Here is a 24062-nt window from a genome sequence, read left to right on the forward strand (position 1 = left end):
GTAAACTATTTCTATAATTAAATAAAAGTTCTAATTTTTTCCTAACATAAAAGCTGTATATATGTATGTAAACAATTTACATCTCAAATCTAAATTGAAAATAATATGCATCGTAAAATGCCCACGTTTGCATCTTTTACCTGGAAGAAAGTTTGACCTTCTGATTATAGTTTCACTTTTGTTATTATAGCCTTGATTTCCCCATAAGTAAAATATCTTGTAGCAGCTGCAAAGAGATCTGGAAAGTTTTTCTTTTTCTTTTAACAAAGGTAACAGATGGCAACAGTAATGCCTACTCTTAGATTGGAATTTTACTTTTAACATTTTAAAATGGCAGATTGGCAAGCGCTTGATTCCATCTGGTGCTAAGGCAGGACACTAAATGTCCCCATTTGTCTCCAATGTCTTCATAAAAGTAACCATTTACAGAGGAACTTAAAACGGTATTAAAAATTATTGAAATATATTTCAACTTACAAATTCATAGACATGGTGGCTGTATTCGTTTTCTGTATTAGGCTTTGTTTCCTTTATTTTCACCTGGTGATCTGGCCAGTAAATCTGTTTGTTTTCAACTTCCTTTAACAGACCAAGCAAATGGGCAGTTAGAGGGTTGAGACAAACCATTTACCATCTCTGACAGGGGCACTTACAATGGTCAACTTTTATTAATTTATGTAGAACCTCTTTCCCAGATGGAAGAAAACTGTTGCTGTTCCTGCTTAAAAAGCGTTAACTGGAGTTTGGCTTTAATTTATTAGTTAGGTCAATCTAAAACTTCTAGTAAAGCTACAACTACCTTCTGCTGCTGCCCAAGGGTGGCTCTGTTGCTCTTTCATCCAGAGTGGAGACACCCTAGGACCAGATGTGTGTCCTTGTCTGGCCAGATCACCAAGTAAAAACAAAGGGGAAAAAGCCTAAAAAAGGGAAAACAATGCAGCCACCATATTTAAGGATCGGTAAGCTGCAATATTTTACATTTTTCTATTTGGGTTTAATATTGCTTTAACTTCAAGCTAAAGGGAAGCACTGACATCAAGACAGAGTAACCTCCTAGTGCTCTTCTCCAGCACTGACAGGTCCACCATCACTGTCATTGCTTCACCTGCTGCTACCACCATCTTCCCCACTGCTTCTTCCAAGTTTGCTCACTGGATGTCCACTAATAGGGATGAGCTTCGTGTTCGAGTCGAACATACGTTCGACTCGAACATCGGCTGTTCGTCCGTTCGGCGAAGTCCGAACATTTTGGTCAGTTCGCACCAAATTCGTGTGGCGCTCACGGCCCACAATGCACTGCGATGGCGCAGTGCATTGCTGGCTCATGATTGGCCAAGCATGCACTGTGACCCCGCATGCTTGGCCAATCGCAGCGCCAGCAGCGAGGAGAGCCATGATTTGCCACAGGCAGGATGCCTGTGGCCAATCATAGCTCAGGCTGTGTAGTGCACGCCCCACACTATATAAGGCCGCCAGCGCGGCGGCCTTGTGTAGTGTGTTGGCATCTGAAGCAGTGGGTGTTCTGTGTACCTTCAACACAGTACACACCGATCGTTTTTGGCCAATTTTCGATCTTGCTGTTGTGTAGTGGTTGTTGTCTGCGTGCCCTGACCGCAGTATACACCGCTATATTCACCTCACCTATATAGCTAGTGATCTATCATTTATAATAGAGCTTGCAGTCAGTAGTGTTAGGAGCTTGTGCGTGCTGTCTGCGTGCTCTGTACCCAGTACATACCGCTATATCCACCTACATAGCTGTTCTCTATTTGAACCCACTTGCCATCTGAGTTATTGGAAGTTGTGTGTGCCTCCAGCACAGCACAGTATACATCTGTATATGCCCCTTTATCTCTGGTGTTCTATAATAAAGGCATCTGCAGGAGTTAGTGGGTGTTCTGTGTACCTTCAACACAGTACACACCGATCGTTTTCGGACGATTTTCGATCTTGCTGTTGTGTAGTGGTTGTTGTCTGCGTGCCCTGACCGCAGTATACACCGCTATATTCAACTCACCTATATAGCTAGTGTATTGCTCCGTCGAAATTTAGCTGTCCGAATTTCCGCCAGCCAAAAATTGATAGCAGGTTCTCAATTTTCCCAATGTAATAACTTTCTATCGGTTATTCCGATCGTGTGTATGCAATTCCGACATGCCAAAAATCACGCTTGCTCAGATTCAACTACGAGACAGAAGCAGTTGGCTACTGGCTATTGAACTTCCTTTTTCTAGTCACGTTGTACGTGTTGTACGTTGCAGGTTGCAGTGTCGTGGCACCAACACCAGTGCCTAAAGCCCAATTTTTCTGACCCTGTTTAATAGGGGCGTTTAATTACAATTTTTGATGCAATGCTTTGCAGCAGGGCTAATTCCTGCAATAAAACTAGAGTATATGGGAGAGGTTGCAGTGTGGTGGCACCAGCACCAGTGCCTAAGGCCCAATTTTTCTGCCCCTGTTTAACAGGGACATGTAATTACAATTCTTGATATAATATTTCACAGGAGGGCCCCTTCCTGTGCCCACCCAGAGTAACGGTGAGGACTTATAGTGTTGTGGCACCAGCACCACAACCACCAAAGGTCAATTTTTCTACCACTGTTCAACAATGGCATGTAATTACAATTCTTGATATAATCGTTCACAGCAGGGCGCTCCAGCGCCCACCAAGAGTCACTTTGAGGGCTTACAATGTTGTGGCAAAACCAACACCTTGTTCCGCCATTTCTGCAGAGCATATAGGGCAGGCCCCTACTTTCAAACATCCAACTTACAAACATCTCCTACTTGCAAATGGAAGGAGACAACAGCAAGTGAGATGAAAAAAGATGGACGACAAAACAAATTATACAGGGGTGATAACCCTTCCCTATGTTTTCCAAAAAGCTTAAAAATAGTTTTTTTGACTGGAGCTACACTTTAAAAATGTACCAGTTGAAAATTACAAACAGATTCAACTTAACACAACAAACCTACACAGTCCTTGTCTTGTTTGCACCGCCTGTATACTGCTGTTCTGAGTATATAGGGCCACACGCATTTCCTTTTTTTAAATATGGGTACAGGGTTCCCCTTAATATGCGTACAAGACCCAAATAGGCTGGTAATGGGCAGGGAGGGCTACCCATGCCATTTTTCTCAATGATTTTCAATCATATTGCAGGAACCAGATATAACATTAAAACCGCAAGCAGTTTTAAATGGTGATATTTCCGTTTAATGTCATTTTGTGCAGGGACTGTTCTAAACACGGGAAACACGTGGCACTTCACAGGCATCCTACAGACACCCCCCAGGCACCATATTTAAAGGAATATTGCACTTTTTTTTCACTTTAATCGTCATTAAAATCAGTGCTCCCGCCAAAACGGCCATTTTTAAAAACATTTTAGGCATTGACCCATGTCCCCTGGGGCAGGAGCCAGGTCCCCAAACCCTTTTTAGGACAGTAACTTGCATTGCATTAGCCGTTAAAATTAGCACTTTTAATTTCGAACGTTCAAGTCCCATAGACTTCAATGGGGTTCTAACGTTCAAACGAATTTGGGGTTCGAAAGTTCTGGTGCGAACCGAACCGGGGGGTGTTCGGCTCATCCCTATCCACTAATGTAGTAACTGCTGATGTGTGTGCACTGAAGTTGCATCATCGAGGATCCATTTTTGGCATCCTATAGATGCCAGGAGTGCAAGGGACGTGCCATTGGTCGTGTACACACCAAAATATTACTCAGGGAAAGGGAAAGGCCTACAAACTCTCCTCAACCAAACATTCTACAACCTAGCAGCTTTTTAAGGGTTTAGTTCCATGTTGTGCTCAATCAAAAGACTTTGTTAGTAGCTTTATCTGCAGCGGTCTACAGTGACTTAAAGCTGACAGTTCCAGTTCCATGGTCAAAGCAAATTAACAACTTGCTTGGGGATTAGTCAAAGTATCCTTTCCATGCACATATAATAATATGTGCATGGAAAGGATACTTTGACTAATTGGTTAGTGTCATAGTGTCAAGTGTCTATAGCCACTGTTAAATGGGAAGATTCTTATCAATGTCACTTATATTAATTAGCGGCACAATTTAGTAGAATTTTTTGCCAAGAATAGCCATTTTGCTTGTCCATAAATTAATTTAATTCACTAAGGCCCCTTTCACACGGATGGATCCGTGATGATTCACCCCGTGAACATCCGCTTGCTCAGCTGGGATCGCTCCGTTGCTCCCCGCTGAGGCGGCGGATGACAGGGCGGTCCCTGCACACTGTGCAAGGACCACTTTGTCAGCTCTCCGCTCTCCTCTATGGGGGATCGGATAAACACGGACCGTCTGTCCGTGTTCATCCGATCCGCTCTGCAGACGGATAGAAAAATAGGATTTTCCTCCATCTGCAGAATTGGACCATAACGGAGATGGATAATATTGGGTGTCAGCGGATGTTCAACCACTGACACCCGCTATCCCATAGGGATTCAGGTATGTCCATATTTCATACGAAAACGGATGGATGAAATACAGACATACGGTCCGCATGTGTGAAAGAACTATCTTTCAATTACTTTCTCTGTAGCTAAAAGTACTAATTGACCATTTAGCAAATAGTTGCCTTAAGGAGTATATACAGTATATACACTATATAAAAGTACTGTGGCGCCTGCCTTTACACGCACATGAATTTTAATGGCACCCCAGTCTTAATTCATAGGGTTCAATATTGAGTTGGCCCACACTTTGCAGCTATAACAGCTTAAACTCTTCTGGGAAGGCTGTCCCCAAGGTTTAGGAGTGTGTCTATGGGAATGTTTGACCATTCTTCCAGAAGTGCATTTGTGAGGTGAGGCCCTGATTTTGGACGAGAAGGCCTGACTCGCAGTCTCCACTTCAATTCATCCCAAAGGTGTTCTATCGAGTTGAGGTCAGAACTCTGTGCAGGCCAGTCAAGTTCCTCCCACCCCAAACTCGCTCATCCGTGTCTTTGCTTTGTGCACTGGTGCACAGTCATGTTGGAACAGGAAGGGGCCATCCCCAAACTGTTCCCACAAAGTTGGGAGCATGAAATTGTCCAAAATGTCTTGGTATGCTGATGCCTTAAGAGTTCCCTTCACTGGAACTAAGGGGCCAAGCCCAACCCTTGAAAAACAACCCCACGCCATAATTCCCCTCCACCAAATGATTTGGACCAGTGTACAAAGCAAGGTCCATAAAGACTTCCCTGCCTTCAGAATACACTGATCAGGGCTGCAGACTATAGCCTGCAGCACTGATTGAGTGAATAATTTCCAACAGGGTGGTTAAACAGAGGTTGATAGATTGGTTGCTGTTCAACCTCAGTGTCCATACATGGGTTGAAATTGCCACAATTTGATTCAAGTATGACCAGCTTAAGAAGCACATCTAAAGGATTATTTTTAACCATTTACAGACTGCCCCATACACCTATACAGTAACGGGGCAGCCGCTCTCTGCTGGATCACGTACGTGTATGTGATCTGGCATTTATGGGTAGGGGGTACACACACGGCAGTGCCGATTTTGGGCTGTGATTTGGTATAGCACAAGTTGGTCAGCAGGCCCCGGCCAATGATTGATGTTTACTAGCAACTCAAGATTCTGTACACGAAGCAGTGATGTGGCTGTTTTGAAAAATCAGCCACACTGGTTAGTAAAAGCAGAACACATTACACACAATACATATTGTTAGACACACAACCCCTTGATTGCCCCAGATATTAACCCTTTACTAGCCAGTATCATTAGTACAGTGACAGTGTATAGTACTAGGACTGATCACTGTATTTATTAGTGTCACTGGTCAAGTCAGTGTTAGTTAGTCAATTCCCACTCAGTGTCAGTCAGTTTCAGATTGTCCGCCACACTATCACAGTCCACTATAAGTCGCTGGCCACAGCTATTACTAGAATAAAAATAAATAAGTAAAAATTCCATTATATATATATATACCATCATTATTACACTATAACTTTCATGCAAATCAACCAATATACACTTATTAAGATTTTTTTTTATTATTTTGCCAAAGACATATAGCATGAATACATTTTAGCCTAAATTTATGAAATTAGATTTTTATTTTTTATGGGATATGTTTAATAGCATAAAGTAAAAAATATAGGTTTTTTTTTCAAAATTTTCAGTCTTTTTTCATTTATATAATAATAATAATAATAATAATAATAAAAACAACAATGATCAAATACCACCAAAAGAAGATCTATTTGTGTGAAAAAAATAACTTCAATTTAATTTGCGTACAGTGTTGCATGGACGCGCAATTACCAGTTAAAATAGTGCTGAGCTGAATAGCAAAAAATGCCCTGGTCATGAAGGGGGTAAAACCTTCCAGAGGTCATCTAGGTTCCCTGCTAACACCACTATTTGTGGTAGGGAGTTCAACATCCTTACTGCTCTAATGCCGCGTACACACAACCGTTTTTTTCTGTCAGAATAAACTCTGACGATCTTTCCGATGGAGTTCTGATTAAATGCTTTTGCTTACACCCTATCACACCAAAGTCCGATCGTCTAGCCAGTAGCCAGTAGCCAATAGCTGCCCATGCATCATTTTTGGTCTGTCGGAACAGCATACAGACAAACGGTTTTCCCAATAGGAATTGATCCTGTCGGAAAGATTAAAAACATGTTCTATTTCTAGGTCCGTCAGTATTTTAAAAAAAAAAGCTCTGCTGAGGCATACACATCCGATGGAATTATTTCGTCTGACCTTTTCTGCCGGAAAGTCATTACAGTAAATAAATCCTTAAAGCGGGAGCCCGCCGTTTTTTTTTTTTTTTTTTTTTAAGCCAGCAGCTACAAATACTGCAGCTGCTGACTTTTAAAATAATGACACTTACCCGCCCAGCGCGCCCACGATGTCGGCACCCGAAGCCGATCTCTCGATCGTCTCTCGGGTGCTGCCGCCGCCATCTTGGGTATGGGAATCAGGAAGTGGAGCCTTGCGGCTTCATTTCCCAGTTCCCTACTGCGCATGCGCGAGTCACGCTGCGCAATAAGGATGGTCCCTGCTGTCTCTGGGATCCGTGTGTTTCCCAGCAGGCAGCGGGGGACCTTCGGAAAGGGGCGTAGATTCTGCGGAAAGGGGCGTACCTTCTGCAGAATCTACGCTGGAAGTGGGTGCAGTTACCTGTACTGTACAGGTACCTGCACCCCCCTCCCCCCTGAAAGGTGCCAATTGTGGCGCCGGAGGGTTCCAATGAGCGGTGAGCCTCCGCTTTAAGCAGTTTAAAATTAAACGGTTTCTCATTGAACTGCATTGTGTTGCTGTGTTTTTTTTTTTTTTTTTTTTTTTTTTTTTTTTTAGAGACCTTAGATTAAATAGTTTCCTCCCTATGCTAGAAGGTAACTGGGATTGTTGAAAACATTGTTTGATACATCAGCTCAATACACAGGAAATGACAAGGACTCTGGAATTCTAGCAGGATCAACAGAAATATTTATGTGCATACAGAAAATGTAATTGTCCTCAAAAATAAAGCCAATGCAGCTTTCACATTTGAAGGCTCGTAAGCTGCAATATATAACATTTTTGTTTTTTTGGATAGATCATTTGTGAGTGTATACATAAACTAATTGTATCTCAATAAAGTATTATTATTGTTCTATTTATTTTAAAGGTAACAGTCCAAAAAACCGTCCGGATGGTCTTCAAGCTCTTACACTTAATGATGTGTTTGGGAAAAATTTCTATACTCAGTATTATTCTCATCTGTGGATATCAGGTATGACTTTTATAGATAATTTGCACATCTATATGTCTATCTATCTATGTATGTATCTATCTATCCATCCAAGCTGAAAATGTAGTATTTTATTTGTACTTTTATTAAAGCTGCATTTGAGAGAAAATGGATAAACATATATGGGAGCTGTTCTACCTGCCAAAATACATTTCTGTCCATTAGTCTCAGAGACTTACATAGATCTGCCATACAGAACAGCCCTGTCTGGCAGGGCAAAAGACCTGATTTATTTTTCTAGTGCAGTTGAAGTGGTACTCACCTCCCATCACTCCCTTGTTTTTACCACTTACCTGTAGTGCTGTAGGGCTCTTCAAAGCAAATACACATCTGCACAACATATCCAACATTGTCCCACTACGATCTGCTGTTTGGAGGCCACAGAGTTAGTCCCACTCTGCCATCTTGGTCCTCTTTAGAGCTGGCTGCCTCTTCTGGGTGCAGGCAGCCTCTGATTGATGATGATGCACCATACCCATGCCTTGCCTGCTTTTCAAACCAACCCAAAACCACTCTGTGTGCTGATCCTGCAGCCTCCAGGGAGATGTAATATAAGTATTCCAGGAGGCTGTAGGACCAGGCACATGTGATTCTGACCTAGGCCAGAATGGTGGTGGGGGGGGGGGGGGGCAAGGCTAAAAACTGAAAAAAAAGACCCAAATGTACCACTAATCTGCTTGGGGAGGGGGGATGTTAAAGGGAAACTTACTTCTAGTCCTGGCAGGGCCAGGCTCAGACTGGAAACCCAACAATGCTTCTTTTGCTTCATTCCAGCACAAAAAATAAATAAAAAGTTAAAAAAGAGAAATAAAAAAGCGTTTGTGTAAGAGGGTGGGAGGAGGGCTAAAAAAACAAAAAAAACAAAGGTTGTTGAAGTAAGTTTAGTTCTGCTTTAAACCTGAAATTAAACCCTCAGTTTGAGCGATGACAGTGAAGCCTAGCCTTGAAATTAGTCCTGAAACCTGAGACGAAAATCAAATTTAAACTCTTAACCCTAACAGTACATTAAATGCCATGCCTTCCTTTATTTTGCTTCTTTTTTTCCGAAAAAAGTGCTATTTTCAGTAAAAACCAATTAGCTTCTAACTTTTAGCTTTTTCATTTAGGCTTTGATAATTCAACCTAGAAGCTGATTGGTTACTATGCACAGCTGCACCAGATTCTCTGTGCAACAGTTTTAGTAAATCTCCCCCAAAAGAATATAGCCCTGAGATGTCCAGACCTTTTTTCAGGTTTTGTCTCGTCTCCATGGCCTTTGCACAAGAGGGGAGTCACCGTTCTTCCTAAAATCCAGTAATAGGAATGTGACCTCCTTGCAATGAGCTCCGTGGTGGGATGAAGTCAGGAGCTATGTATGAGTTATCTTGCTGATAGAAAGCTCAAGAGATCTATAAAATTGACAGATTGATAAACTGACTGGTATACACCCAGTTCTGGAACATTCATCTTTTGTAGACTTGCCCTTTAAAATACAGCCACCAGCGCAGTGTAAAGATAAGAACAAGAATTCTAATCTTAGTTTGAACAGAGAAAAGTGAAAAATGTTCTGAAATCTGGATTACGTTCAAATTTATTTTAATGGATTGCTGACATTAACAGATGTTCAATTTGAATAACTAGCTGCTAATGAATCCTTACACATATCCCTTGAAAAGTTATTTTCTTATGACACTTCTTAAAGTACATTTGACAAATGTTCTATCTAAATACATATATTTTGGGGAGGTGAGCCCATGTGCCGATGTGCCTGGTAAGGCACCGAGTATTTACATCTGTTCTTAAGAATAAATATTGCCTGTTTTATTAAACCTTTAATAGATAATGTAAGTCTGCTGGGACTTATACCGCCCATACATCTGAGATTTTGTGGTATGTTTTTATAATTTTCTATCTTTAATTGTAGCACCCTGGCCCTAAACAGGGCTGCTAATAAATATAGTTGTACTAGGTCAGTGATGGCGAACCTTGGCACCCCAGATGCTTTGGAACTACATTTCCCATGATGCTCATGCACTCTGCAGTGTAGCTGAGCATCATGGGAAATGTAGTTCCAAAACATCTGGGGTGCCAAGGTTCGCCATCACTGTACTAGGTGGTAACTAGCCTGGCTAATTTGTAGGTTGAGCCACTGATTCCTATCCTAAGGCTGAGTTTGGGGTAGTCTCTCTCTTCTGTCAATAGGTGGCACTGTTGCTTTTGGCATTAGAATGAAGGATTATCATTAATTCAAGAAATTGGTAACTAGGTTGTCTCAGCCAATAAGCAGGAGTTTCTTTAACCGCTGTGTATGCTGGGATAGGCTATTTATTTGGCAGGAGTCAGGTGATTGCCATTCTTCCCACCCGTGGCTGTGGCCTGGGTGGGTCTGTGTTGAGAAGCTCCTGGTTGCTAGGCCTGAAGTCTGAGGCCTATCTAAGAGGGATGCTGGGTGCTAGGTCCACTTAAGGCCTATCCAGCAGCTCAGGGTTCTGCAAAGGAGGAGAAGCCAAGGTTAAGCCCGAAGTCTGAGGCAGAACCGCATATGTTAGAGGCTCGACCTGAGGTGAGCCTGATCATGTCGGAGAAGGAGAAGCAGTTGCCACAAAGGGATTACCGCTCCTGTTACTGGAGGCAAGTTTGGAAGGGATGAAGTTCTGAAGGAGTACCAGTGCAGACGCTTCACTAGCCAGAGACAGTGACAGTGAAAGCTTCAGTGGAGACTCATCCAGGAAGGCAGCGGGTAGCTGTGAGTAAAAGCTTGAAAGAGTATGGCGGGTAGCTGTAAGTAAAGCTTACGATAAAGTACAGCGGTTAGCTGTGGTTGATGGTTGGGAATCCAGCGGGTGGCTGAGTGTCCAAGAAGTCTATTGAAAGACAGCGAGCTAAGCTTAAGGATCTTACCATGAGTTAAGCTGGAAGATCTACAGTAGCATACTGTTAAAGAAGTTGTTGCCATAGGAGACAGCAGTTGCTACAAGATACTGCATTCAGCTTAAATGCCCTTGTTCTGTATTGTTCTCTGCCTAGTTTTATTTTTGTCTGCAGAGTTTGCTTTAATTGCTATTGCATTTACCTAAGGGTGTCCTGTGCCCTAAACCCTCTCTCCCACTTCCTGTTAAGAGAAATAAAACTCTCTTTGTTCATTTTTACAATAAGTGACTGGTGCCCAATCTTTCCACCTTGCACCACACCCACTATGCCTAGTAATCTGCACCCTGAGGAGGAATGTCAGTTCTCCCTGGCTCTGCGGGTCACCATTAGGCTCATGGAAGTCGGAGAGACCGCTACATAATAAAGAGCATCAAATGAGACAGAAATATGTTTCTGATATGTAGAAAAGTCTGAGTGGTCTAAAAGCCTAAAATATTTCCTTATGGTCACCAACTTTGTAGGTAAAACATAGAAATGGCAGAAATTTTTCTTTACTTGCAATGGGCCTTTCATCTTGGTTCCCTAGCACAATTCCCTAGCACAGCCTGGCATATCATAGCCCTCTCCTCTTCTGAGAGTAGCTCTTTACTCTTGTGGCTGGTGGTAAAAATATGTGGCTGGTGGTAAAAATATGTGGTTGAGCTGCATTTTTACCTCCATCCCCTCTCCATTGAGTGCCAACGGCAATGTATGGGGGTGCACACAAGCTGCAGCTGCGATACTTTGCATCACAGCACATCAAAAATCACCCAAGCCCCCCACCCTCGTTTCCGAGGGCCAGCAGTACTGCCCTCTGAAAGTGACTCATTCAGCTGAATGGAACTGCACCACAAGCCTCCTCCTGCAATGCATAAAATTGTGGTGGGTTAATGTGCATTTTTAGGGGTTAAAACAGCTAGCGAGAAGGCAACATAACACCTCCTCACCACCTATCAAACACCCTCTGATAAGCAATCCATCGGGGATTGCTCTTTAGAGGGCGGCACAAGTGTAAATGAGCCCATAGAATGCCAATTTAGTGACTGCTCTGAGTCTGCTGACACTGCTGACATCATATCTAAGATGCGGTAGTAGTCTTGTGGGCTTTTTGCTGTCTACCCAAGGGAGACTTTTAAAAGTAAACAACATACATAAATATGTTACATGCAGATATAATCCTATGGAAGATACAGTTTTATTAATGAATGGTCTGGTAACATGGTCAATTTAGACAGTAACAGGGTAGTTTAGAGATGAAAGTGGTTGTAAAAGCAGAAGGCAGTAGTAAGTAAAGTAAAAAAACCTTGTCCATGCAGCTTTCCCTGCAGCCTCACTAAATACAAATCTGAGCCCAATCTCGATCCAGTGATGTGCACGAGAACTGAGCGCCTCTCAGCTCTCTCCCTCCTCATTGGCGCAGAAACAGCAGCAGGAGTCATTGGCTCCCACTGCTGTCAATCAGACAAAGTGAGGAGGGAGCTGGGGGTGGGGCTGAGTCCTGATCCGTGTGTCTTATGGACACAAAGAACAGGGCTTGCCGTTTGCTATGGGAGCACACAGCGGGGGTGAGGGGGTGGGAGGAGCCTGTGTAAAACCACTGCATTGAGCAGGCAAGTATGACATGTGTGTTATTACTTTAGCACTATTGCCTTGAAACACTGGGGGTCTCGGGTTTATTCCTACTAGGAATGCCAGCTGCATGAAGGCTGATTGGCTCTGACTTGGGATTATAGTGATTTAACTGAAATTGATTTTGCAGTGAAGTTACCAATTTCACCTTTCTAAAAACGTGTCCAAATTTGTCTCAAATCTTGCCATATATACTACTTGGGCGAAATTGTCTTACAAAACCATTGTGGTGATCAATGGCTTTGTTGCTGAACAGACCCAACCCTAAGGCTAAAACTAACCCATTCTTGATAAACAAAGTCATGTAATTACATGTCTTAATTTGTTTATAAGCAAAGGTTCACCATTGGGGTGAGGATTAGCATAGGGTTGGGGTTGCTCTGTTCCCTTCTAACGCCATGTTTCCAGTTAATAAAGGGTATGTTCTTGGCACACAATAGTTGAAAGGAGCTTCTATAATCCTCAGGAGCCATTTAAAGTCAACTACACCCCATAACCCCCCCCCCCCCCCCCCAGAAATGTTTAGCCTTACTTATCTCTGGTTCGAGACTGATGTATATGATTCTGACACAACCGGATGATAAGTTTGCACCAAATAGATTAAAGAAATAGACAACTGAGCCTAATGCCCTGTTCACGCGACCGGACTTTCCGGCAGAAAAGGTCAAATGGAATCATTCTGTTGGTCATTTCGATCATGTGTGGGCTTCATCTGACTTTTTCTTTCTAAAATTCTGATGGACCTAGAAATAGAACATGTTTCAAATCTTTCCGCCGGAACCAGTTCCTATTGAGAAAACCGCTCGTCTGTATGCTGTTCTGATGGACCAAAAATGAAGCAAGGGCAGCTATTGGGCTATTGAACTTCCTTTTTCTAGTCCCGTCATACGTCATCGCGTTCTCGCAGACTTTGGTGTGATTGTGTGTAGGCAAGTCCATCGGAACTCCTTTGAAAAGTCCTTCGGAGTTCAGTCCAACGAGAAGTGCGCTTGTGTGTACGCGGAATAACAGAATTCGTTTTTGAACATTTTTCTTTACATATTATTTATGACAAAGATGTACAATAGAGGTTGGAAGACCCAATAAAATAACCAATAAAATAACCAGTACCAGTGACACCAACACTTTGTGCAATGATAGGTGGTTGGGGCTTGGAACTAAAAGAATGAGAATATTTTCTGGGCACAAACATTTAAATTTTATATATATTCCTCATAACTACACATTGTGTGTACCAAATTACCTTGAAAAACAGATATTACCTTGTAAATATAGCAGTTGTATCATCAATGATATATACATTGTGTAGCACCCTCCTACAGTTAGGCTGTTTTCGTTTTTGGCTTCACTGTAGCGAGTGGAGCAGTGATCTATTATTTTCTGTTCAGGGTTTCCTAAGCTGGGTGTTTAATTTCTCCCACCGGCTTCTGGAGAAAGTTTCCATAATATAGGATAGGAAATTCAAATTACCATTATGTTCTAAATTCAAATTCAAATGGACCATTATTATCATGTTCCGATTTAATCCATGGAAGGAGGAATCCAGAAGGTGGCTGAGGGATCGATAAAGGTTTGGGAGGCCGAGTGTTCTTTCCACTCCAGGAAGGGATCTAGTTCTCCTTGGGGCTGCTTCTTCTGATACAAGAGACTGAGTTCTGGGTCTCAGCTGGTTCTAAGATGAGGGCCGGGAGAAGATTGCAGATGGGTTTTGCTGGAGGGCACTGTCCTGAGGTCCTAGTCTGGGTAAAGGTCTTTTATCTTCCTCACTGAGAAACTACCTGTGAATGCTGGGTGGCAGACAGTTCCTTGAATAGAGTAAAACCTAATTTGGGGCTGTATTGTGTGCCTGCTCCTAAAATGTTTTTTCGAAGAAGATTGTCCTCCTATTAGTTGCTGTTAACCTTTTGAAGTATCCTGTGATCCCTTTCCTGTTCATGTTCTTCAGCAATAAATTCTAAAAAGACATCAATTAGACTGAGCCTGTATTGTTGGTGTGTATGGACCTGTGCTTGCGACTGGCAGCCTCTGTGGTGTTCTGGGAGAACTTGGGCATAGTGTCAGACCCGCCCCCCCCCCCCCAGGAGTAAGGACTACAGTTGTCTGAGCATCAGTGATCAGTCTACGTGTCTTCAGAAGTTGTTTTCTGATGTATTAGGCTTAATGTACACGGGTCGTTTTACAACCTCCCCTGAATGATTTAACTTGACAGCTAGTAACGTTTAAAAACGTCAGTTTTGCCACGCTTACAAAGCCACGTTTGCGATTAGAAGGCTTTTTTTTTCAAATAGTTAAATGTGAGTTACCGCATTACACACGTTTATACAAGCTGTTACAGCCGCTTGGCGTTTCAAATGCCTCTGAACATCCTTCCTGAGCGCATTTTTTTGCTTTCCAAAAAATGCTTCTAAACTCAACTGCCGAGAAGTGACTATAAACAACCATGTACTGATAAGATAACATAGAGGATAGTTCAGGGGCAGCTGAAAAAAACGCCCGGTTGCTTACCAGCAGCAGTGTACACGAAGCCTTACTACCAGATGTAGATGACATACACAAAAGGACATTAGAGGTTCTGTGTATAAAAAAATTCTCATGCTAATGTCCTCAGCATTTACACAGGCACAATCAATAATCCCAATATTGTTTGCAATATGATTATCTTCCATGATCGTCAGCTCTACATAGTGTACATAATGGGGATATTATTCTATACTGTATCTCACTGTAGTAATAAAAAATACCACATTAATTCCAATGAGTGGAGCTGACAATCATAAGAGATGATCATATTGCAAACAATACAGGGATCATTCATGTGCCGGTGTGAATGCTTAGGACATCAGCATGGCATTTTTTTTATATACAGTATAGCTCCCTAAGAATTCAAGTAAAAAAACACATGATTCCTGTATTTAGACAATATTTTCCTAACGAAGAATTGAAATATTAATATTATTAGTGGATTTGCAGCACCATTTCATGTTTTTGATTTATATGGCTTATTTTATCCATACATTCATTTTTATACAGAGAATGAATATCTGCACAGAAATGATGAAGGCAATGTTTTCTTATTTAATGTGGAATCCGGGGAGACTTCGGTCATTTTGAAAAATGCAACATTTGTAAGTACATCAAAAACAGTGCAAGCATTAGGAACTTTATTAACTCGAACTCCAGAATATTTTTTTAAACTTTCAGAAAGAGGGGAAGGGTTAGCAATTCTTTTAGTGCCCCGTTCTGCTGTTTATAGAGAGATTTACCCTTATTTTTACCCATCTAACACTAGGACTAGAAATGGTAAGAATAGGGGTTGTTGGTACAGAAAGACAAAGGCAGCAATAATAACCTTAATGTATCCATATGACCGCCTTCAATAGCATAATCCCAGTTTCCAACAACTCCTATATGTTTGGTCATAAAAGGTTTTTGACCATCGACTGTAGCATGTCTGTAGTTCCTGACCATCAATTATAGCATATCTACAGTCTCTCACCATCTCCTGTTGCATGTCTGCAGTCTTTGACAGTTTTCTATGGGACTCAATTTACTAAATATTATGTGTAGCCCTTTGGCAATGTCAGGGGTCACATATGAGGCCTACTATACCAAGTAAGTTGACAACCACAAGGTAAAACCTTCTTTCCCCATTACTAAAAAGGTCTTTCCTGTTGCTGTCCCTGTCCCAAATGCAGAGATTTCTTAGCATTTCCTGTCCCTCTGACCCCTTGACACTGCAAAAGAAAATGAAGGGACAGGGGCAGCTCTAAAAACCTAGAATTTCCACAGAATTTGACCGAAACTGAAAAACACGCAATTTCTAACCTTTCTCCAACTAAATTGTCTGCAGTTGGACTTTAAAGTCCAACTCCAGGCAACTACAACATAATTATGAATGATCCCTTGCAGTGTGGTTGTATCTGCACTGCAAGGGTTAGTTGCTTGTTTTAATGGTATAAATTGTTCTATGATTTTACTTTTCTCATTTTATAATATATTTGTTTCTCTCCAAACAAGCTGTCCCTTGAGTTACACAGTCTTTATCTCTGCAGGATGAAGTGAATGCCACAAACTACAAACTGTCTGCAGATAGGAAATTTGCATACCTCGAGAGCAATTACGCAAAAGTAATTTTTCATTTGAATTTTAATGAATGCTTATGTTTCTGGCTGAGAGAGAAATACATTAAACTGAAAATATACTTACTGCTTAAAGTTGGCTTCACATTGTACATGGCTGTGCATATGTGAGTTTATGATCAGTGCTAGTAACTAAGCTATAACAATAAGTAAAGCTAAGAATTAATATTTGTACTCATTAAAAAATACACCAGAGGGTGATGTTTATCCAGATAATTATAGAAATGAGACTGCTCGTCATTCCTGGCAACACATATTATTCTAAAGCTGTTTGCTTGTTGGGTAGGCATTTTAACATATTTTTTAAATGATGTTTAGCATGTAGATAAGTAATAGAGAACATACTTTTCAATTAATATCCAATTCTAATATCTAATATTATTATTATTATTATTATTATTATTATTAATAATATCCAATGCATCCAATACTGTATATAAATGGCATTTAATGTCAAATTCTAGTTTTCTCGATTTAGTCCTTTTATTTATTTTTCCTTCTTTTTTTTATCTTTTTTTTATATTGGTCCATCAATCTGTTGTCTCCTAACATTAATTCAAATTAATATATTTTTTTTTATTTGACTTTAATGTGTCTTAAATTAAGTCCCAAAATCCCAGCAGTCAGTTGGGTAATCACATAACTTCCCAGCTGATAATAGGCTTGCCTTCTACTATGCTCTTTCCACACAAAAAAACGGTGTAATTGATAACCGCCTAAAAGAGTACAAGGATTTTAAGAATCTCCAGGAATTTTGAAAACAAAATGAGTCTTCAAACCAACATTTAGGGTTTCCTGCGCTATGGGCTCGTGATTATATTAGGTTAGGTAAGCCCATAGTTTCCCTTTTAGGCTGGGTTCACATATGAGCTACATGCGACTCCCAGCAGGGATCCGGTGCGTCCTGGTTCACCATTATGGGCCTGATTTCAAACAGAATTTTGGGCTGAATTAGGATCTGAAATGGACCAAAAGACGCATCGGACCCACTGCGGACATATGTGAGTCGCTTCATAGAGAGCCGGTCAAAATCTCCTGCTATTGCAAATTGGATGCGGGGTATCCGTATCCAATTTGCAATGGTGTGAACCCAGCCTTAATGTTAATAATAATAGAAAGCAGTATGGTTATTTATCTGGATATTAATCCAATACAACAAACTGATAAACTCACAAATACTTGTTCTCACAATGCTCTTCACATAAAAATGTCATATATATATTTTTTTATTATTATTCTTTATTTAAAGTGACACATTATATTATAATAATGCTAAACAATCACATTACTTAATACATAAAAATGCCCACCTATCCAGATATACATTAGATTTATAATGCAGACAATATGATTGTCCATTAAATTGTTACTAAACCGAGGACCCTGCATTTACTATATCTGGTCTTCCACAGTACACAGAACATGCAATAGTTTTAGTAATCCTCTATGCTTTAAAAAAGATTTTTGTACCCAAAACCTTATGGTGTGCTTATAGTTTAGTTACCTTTGTATCAGTACAGGGTGACTTCAAGCTCTTTTATGGGAATGACGGGATCAATTGCTTCAGTGTTCTCTACAAAAAGCTGTATAATATGCTGGAGATGCAAATTAAATAATAATGTCCACTGTTATTATTATTAAAATTCTTAATAGAGTATGACTTAAAAAGAAAGAACAAAAAGCCCAGTTAGAAATAAATTGGATGAGTAAATGGTAGATGTAGAAACAAGAATGAGGTAACAGTTGGTATGGCAGGGAAAAGGCAATAAAAATGTTTAAGGAAAAAAGTCTACAAATATTAGAACTTTCATGAATGACATCAGTGCACCAGGTTTTAGAAAAGTCTTAAAGTGAGTTTTATGAGAAAAGCGCGATCGTGTCACACAATGTATTCTTTGTTAGGGGACATTGTGGGTGGAAGCCGTTGACATCTCTAAGATTTCTTTTCTAGAGCAGTTGCGTCTTATTAAATATATTCAATATATTTTTAAGTCTAAAAAAAATGATAGAAATACAGTAGATGGAATAGTGAAAAGGAGGTTGAAAAGTAAATTTGTTACAATTTTAAAGTGTTACTAAACTTACAACAGTAAAATCGGTCTGTTTTTTCAGTAAAGCATGCTTGTTCTACTCACTGTGGAACCTAAGGGGTTAATCCTCTACATTGTGTAAAAGGTTGTTTGCTTCTGCCTTCTCTGATCCTCCCCTTTTTCCATTGCTCCCAATCTGTCTCCTGATAGAACAGAACCTTGGGGGCACTATGCGCATGCTCAGTTTGGTGTGTATTGCTAGAAAGTTTTCTTTTTTTTTCTTGGGAGGGTACATGTGATCAGCACAGGGCCAATCAGCACTGTCCAGACAGAGGTCAGGACAGTGAGATGAAAATGAAGACTCCTCCTACAAGCTTTAATCAGACACTGATCAACGTCATAGGACTGTTATATACTGCTGATGAGAAAAGATATTTAGCAGTTTATATTTACTAAAATAATAATAATTGCCTTTTTTATGTATGTGTATATGACAGCATGCTGCAGAGAGGACCACTGCAGCAGTCTAGGAAACCAAATGTCATCATCACACCAAGGATCTACAGAGTAGGTCCAGAGCTTTAATCAGTGATTACATCATTACAGCAGATTACAAAGTTTTGGAGCCACACAGGACCCAATCCCATGCATGATGAAGGGATCTTGCGTGGCTCCGTAACGTTGGGATCTGCTGTAACAATGTGATCATTGATTAAAGCTCTGGACCTATTCTGGAGATCCTTGGTGTGCTGGTGACAGTTGTTCTCTTTGACTTGACACGGTTCCAGCGATTGGTCACTATAGCACCTGTTTATATGCACAGTCACTTCTACAGGAATGTGTGCATTGGGATTAATACATTAGAAGTTTTGCACTTCAGCAGTCTGACTTGCCACCCCCCCCCCCCCCCCCAAAAAAAAGAAAGAAAAATAATGCAGCAAATAGCAGCATATAAAGCAAAGTATTGATCTCTTGTCAATTTGTTTCCTGTCTGTCTCCCATTGGAAAGATTCCACTTCATGTTTCAGAAAAGCAAAAAGAATTCAGTGAAAATCCCTACAAATTAAGGAGCAATCCCCTTCTAGAGAGCTGTTATCTTACCCATTTAAACATGAAACATTTTAGATTTTTCATAATTTTCTGTATTGTAGACAGTGGTTTACAGCACAAACAAAAATGGTGAATCTACCTAGGGGGCTAGCAGCCAGAAATATATAATTGAAAATAATAATTTTTCTACACTTCATCCAAAAGCTGAAAAAAATGTCTACATTATATATGTTATAGGCTTCTTGCTCACTGTTCAATCTATTTTTAAGGGTTAAAAGAGCTGCCATTTTTCTTTTTCCAAGAATATTGGAAACATTTTTATTCCCTTCCTTTCAGGGAAGTCACCGCTGTCCCCTGTAGTTCCGAGCGTCCATCTTCTTGGTGGGACTCCGTGGGTCTCGCTGCTCCAGTGCTGTGATTCGCCGGAGCAGCGATGACGTCACTCTCGCGCATGCGCACGGGAGCTGACACTCGCGGCATATCGCCACGATCTGCGGCTTACCCAGTGTGCCTGCGTGCCGCTGTCTATGGCGCATGCGCCGTAGACAGCGGTGGCTGTCTTCAGGTAAATATCTCCTAAACCGTATAGGTTTAGGAGATATTTCTTGGACTTACAGGTAAGCCTTAATCTAGGCTTACCTGTAGGTCAAAGTGGTTTGTAAGGGTTTAAAACCCCTTTAAGAATGATTAGCAACCCCTTCTTAGATGTTTCCATTGAAGGGTTTCTGCTCCTGTCTTATTCTGGGGGTATCCTCTCATTTTTCTTTCATTGACATGAGGGTAAATCTCTCCAATGCGGAAACAGAGGGCTATAAAAAAAATTGACAGAGCGTTTAAACATTCTCTTTTTTTATCCAAATTCAAAAAAAGGTTTTACCTAAGGAGCTTTAAGTGAAACCACTGCTGAGATAAATGCAGTGACTATCCGTTCTAACCTTCACCTGCCAATACTAATTGCCTGGTTGTCATAGTAATTAAATTATATTTACCCAATTCTGAAATGCAGTCTCTTAGTGCCACCTATTTTTAGGACCCCTTTCACACTGGGACAGTTTTCAGGTGTTTTAGCGCTAGAAAAGCGCCTGAAAACTGCCTCTCATGCCGCCCAAATGGGAAAGCCAAAGTGTTTGCACACTGGGGTGGTGAGCTTGCGGGACGTTAGAAAAAGTCCTGCAAGTAGCATCTTTTGGGGCGGCTTGAAAGCGCTGTATACACTGCTCCCAAAACTCCCCTGCCCATTGCAATGAATGGGCAGCACTTTGGAAGTGCCTGAAAGTGCTTCAGAAGTGCCGCAACACAGAGTTTTTAACCCCTACTTTGGAGTTAAAAGCGCACCGCTAGTGGCCAAAAAGCACCGATTAAACAGCGGTAAAGCCCCGCTAAGACAAGCAACGCTTTACAGCTAATGCATGGGCGGCCTCAGTGTGAAAGGGGTCTTAGGCAGAAGAGGAATTTTCAGGTTATTTGGTTCACCAACCAAATAATTCCAACACCACCCCCCACAAAACCCACTGACTGCAATATAGACATGAATGATTGATTTACTAAAGGCAAACAGGCCATTCACTTTGAAAGGGCATTTCCCTATGCTTAGTGAATGAGCTGAAGCTCTGTTGACTTCTATCATCCAATCATGTGCCAGCAAAAATGCTATTTATTTTTATTTTTCTTGCAGGTGTTTGGGTATTTCTTGTTCGCTGAATTTTTACCACATTTACTAAGCTAAGCCAAAACTATCTTGCAAAGTGAACAACCTATTTAGTAAATCAACCCCAATGCATTAGTTTGCATGTTGAATACATGTAATATCACTCTTATTTCTTACCAAGGTAGGCCAAATGGGAAAATTTATTTAATACCAATATGAGGGGCTTTATCTATAAAATATAGCCTCTTAATGGCATGTTTATCATTCTTTCAGTATACTTCAGGAAAATGCAACATTAGTGTCTACAAAATTCACTTATGAAATAGCTATTTTACTTCAGCCAGGGCTCCCATGTACCCACTCCTGGTATGATCCTGAAATTCATTGGCATATAAAACTGGAAGATCACATTATGTATCCTGAATGTCACTACCACTTTAATATATATTGCTTATACCTCATAAATAATATGATATAAGAATTTCAAACACTCATATAATATCAGAATATGATGGACTATATAACTATGTATATGATTATAATTGTTAATTATGTTTTTGCAGCAATGGAGATACTCTTACAGGGCCTCATACCACATTTTCGATCTTGAAAAAGGGTCAGCAGTCATTTTGAATTACAGTTATTTATTCATTTCTTTTAAAGCATTTTAGGTTTGTCTGCTGGTAACACTTTTTTTTTTTTCCAGAGAATTTGTAACAACTAATGAACTCCCTTCAAAAATTCAGTATATATCCTGGTCTCCAGTTGGACATAAGTTGGTAAGTCTTTACCACTTTGTGATTTCATAGAACAGCATTTTTACTCCTTTCCTTGCCCTGTAGGTTCCTCTGCTATGGTATGATGAACTTGCGAGTCATCTAACTCCAGAGAATAAAAAATTGTATGTACTTCTTATGCTTGTATGGGATTCCTCCGGGCATTCTGTTTTTCTCTCACATTCCAAAGACATGCTGGTAGGTTAATTGGCTCCTGTCTAAGGCTACCCATAGATTAATCTTCTTTTTGATCAGCCAGCTAGCTGAAAAAAAAAAAATATATGGATTCCCCCATCCAAACATTTGATGTGGATGAAGGAGTCCTCGCCACTGTTTGAAATTTTTCCAGCATTCCTATTTCCGTATGGCCAGATTAAGTTGGCTTTAGTATGTACAGTATGTGTGCATATGTATGGAATTGAGATAGGGACCTTGGATTGTAAACCTCTTGAGGGCAGGGACTGATGTGAATGTAAAGTATAAAAAAGCACCAAATAAATTTTTTTGTGCTATATAAATGCCTGTAATAAATAATCAGAGAACAAATTTGCCTTCCGTGATCTAATGCAAGCTACAATGATTCGTGTAAACTGTAATAACAATCAACATGATGTGGTGAGATGAAACACGCAGTGCCAGAATGTGCATTATAAATTGTCAGGGTTAAATAAATGTCTGTAATAAATAAATAAATAATAACCAGGAAACAAACTTGGCTGCCATGATCTAATGCAAGCTTTAATGCTTTATATAAGCTGTACTGACAATCAGCATGATATGGAGAGAAATTTTATACCGTTTTTTTTAATTGTAATCAGATTTATAATGAAACTAGTTTCTAAGTAAATACAGATATTCTAATTCTACTACTACTACTACTAGTAGTATCACCTAAATGTTTGATTTCAATCTGATATATTCTAGGTGTATGTTTTAGAAAATAACATATATTTAAGGCATGAACCTGGAGAAGAATCGGTTATGTTAACCAGCGATGGCAAAGAGAATGAAATTCTTAATGGTATTCCAGATTGGGCCTATGAAGGTAGGTGCTTTTTTTAAGCAGTAAAGGAATGAACTCAGTATTTTATCAACATGCTTTTAGTCGTAAGAGCTGTTCCCATTGTGGTGATTTGTATTTGAAGTATCATGTTAGGCAAAATGAGGTCTAAGTCAAACAATTCTATAAGGAAACTTGTGCCACTTCAATTCCAGAGAGTTGCTGCAGTCCCTGAAAATCATCTACAAATAAAAAGACAACATTTAGGTTTAGCAATAGGTTGTGCTGGCACTGGACAATCCCCTGTAGAATATGTCAGGGATGTGCCTATTATCCTCATCTGAGAAAATAGGGCTGGCCATAGCAGATACATTTTGATTAATTTGTGGGCTCCCCAGCTCAAAAGAAGTCAATCGTTTAACCAACTTCTGTTGAAGGGACATGTTGGGAAAATATCCATCAGTCAACAGCTGTAGCCGATTAGCTGCAGATTTTGCTCAATGTGACTAAGCTGTATACTGTATGACCAACTTTAGGCTTTAAACAAAAACTTCAGAGATGGTTCCAGTACAAGTTGAGGTGACTTTGAAGAGTAGGGTTTAGTTAGTATTGGAGTGGAATTTAGAGTTTACGGATAGCTTCTAGCTGGTTTAGTGTTGAAAGACTCCCTTTAGTATTAGATTTTGACGATTACATTTTGAGGGACATGTTAAAGCTCAACCTCAGCCTCAGGATCCTGGCAAAAGTTGCTTACCTTGTCCCCAGGATCCCACAATGTCTCCCGGCTGTGTGTGCAGGCCGTGTCCTCCGTCCGATGTACTGTGTGCCAGGCTCTGTTCCCTGCGAGCGTTCCGACGCATGGGGACAGAGCCCAGCGCCAAATTTAAAAAGTGCAAAAAGCGTTATACATAAAGTACACTGTAATCTTACAGATTGCATTACTGTATCAAACAATTTCACCTTCATTTTGTCCCTAATGCTTTGTCCAGTGCCCTGCATGCAGTTTTATATTATATATACTATTCTTTCTGCCTGGATTTTGGAGATTGTCCATAGCAACCAAAAAGTGTCCCTTTATGTCAAAAGTGATTTTAGACCAACTAGAAAACAGCGATAATAAATTACAATCACTTGCA

At 40.5% G+C, this 24062-nt stretch overlaps 1 protein-coding gene across 1 annotated transcript in view; it reads left to right on the forward strand.

Moving 5' to 3' along the window:
* LOC143923750 (prolyl endopeptidase FAP-like) overlaps positions 1–24062 on the forward strand; it is a 166299-nt gene that overhangs the window by 50663 nt on the left and 91574 nt on the right. The window contains exons 3-8 of the mRNA XM_077447579.1: positions 7643–7747; positions 15314–15408; positions 16336–16410; positions 21714–21766; positions 21857–21929; positions 22851–22971. Coding sequence (XP_077303705.1) covers positions 7643–7747; positions 15314–15408; positions 16336–16410; positions 21714–21766; positions 21857–21929; positions 22851–22971 — 522 coding nt within the window. The remainder of the gene's footprint in view (positions 1–7642; positions 7748–15313; positions 15409–16335; positions 16411–21713; positions 21767–21856; positions 21930–22850; positions 22972–24062) is intronic.

This window comes from Lithobates pipiens, unplaced genomic scaffold (assembly GCF_037356315.1).
Source record: "Lithobates pipiens isolate NorthernLeopardFrog02 unplaced genomic scaffold, aLitPip1_a1.2 Scaffold_22, whole genome shotgun sequence".
Lineage (NCBI taxonomy): Eukaryota > Metazoa > Chordata > Amphibia > Anura > Ranidae > Lithobates > Lithobates pipiens.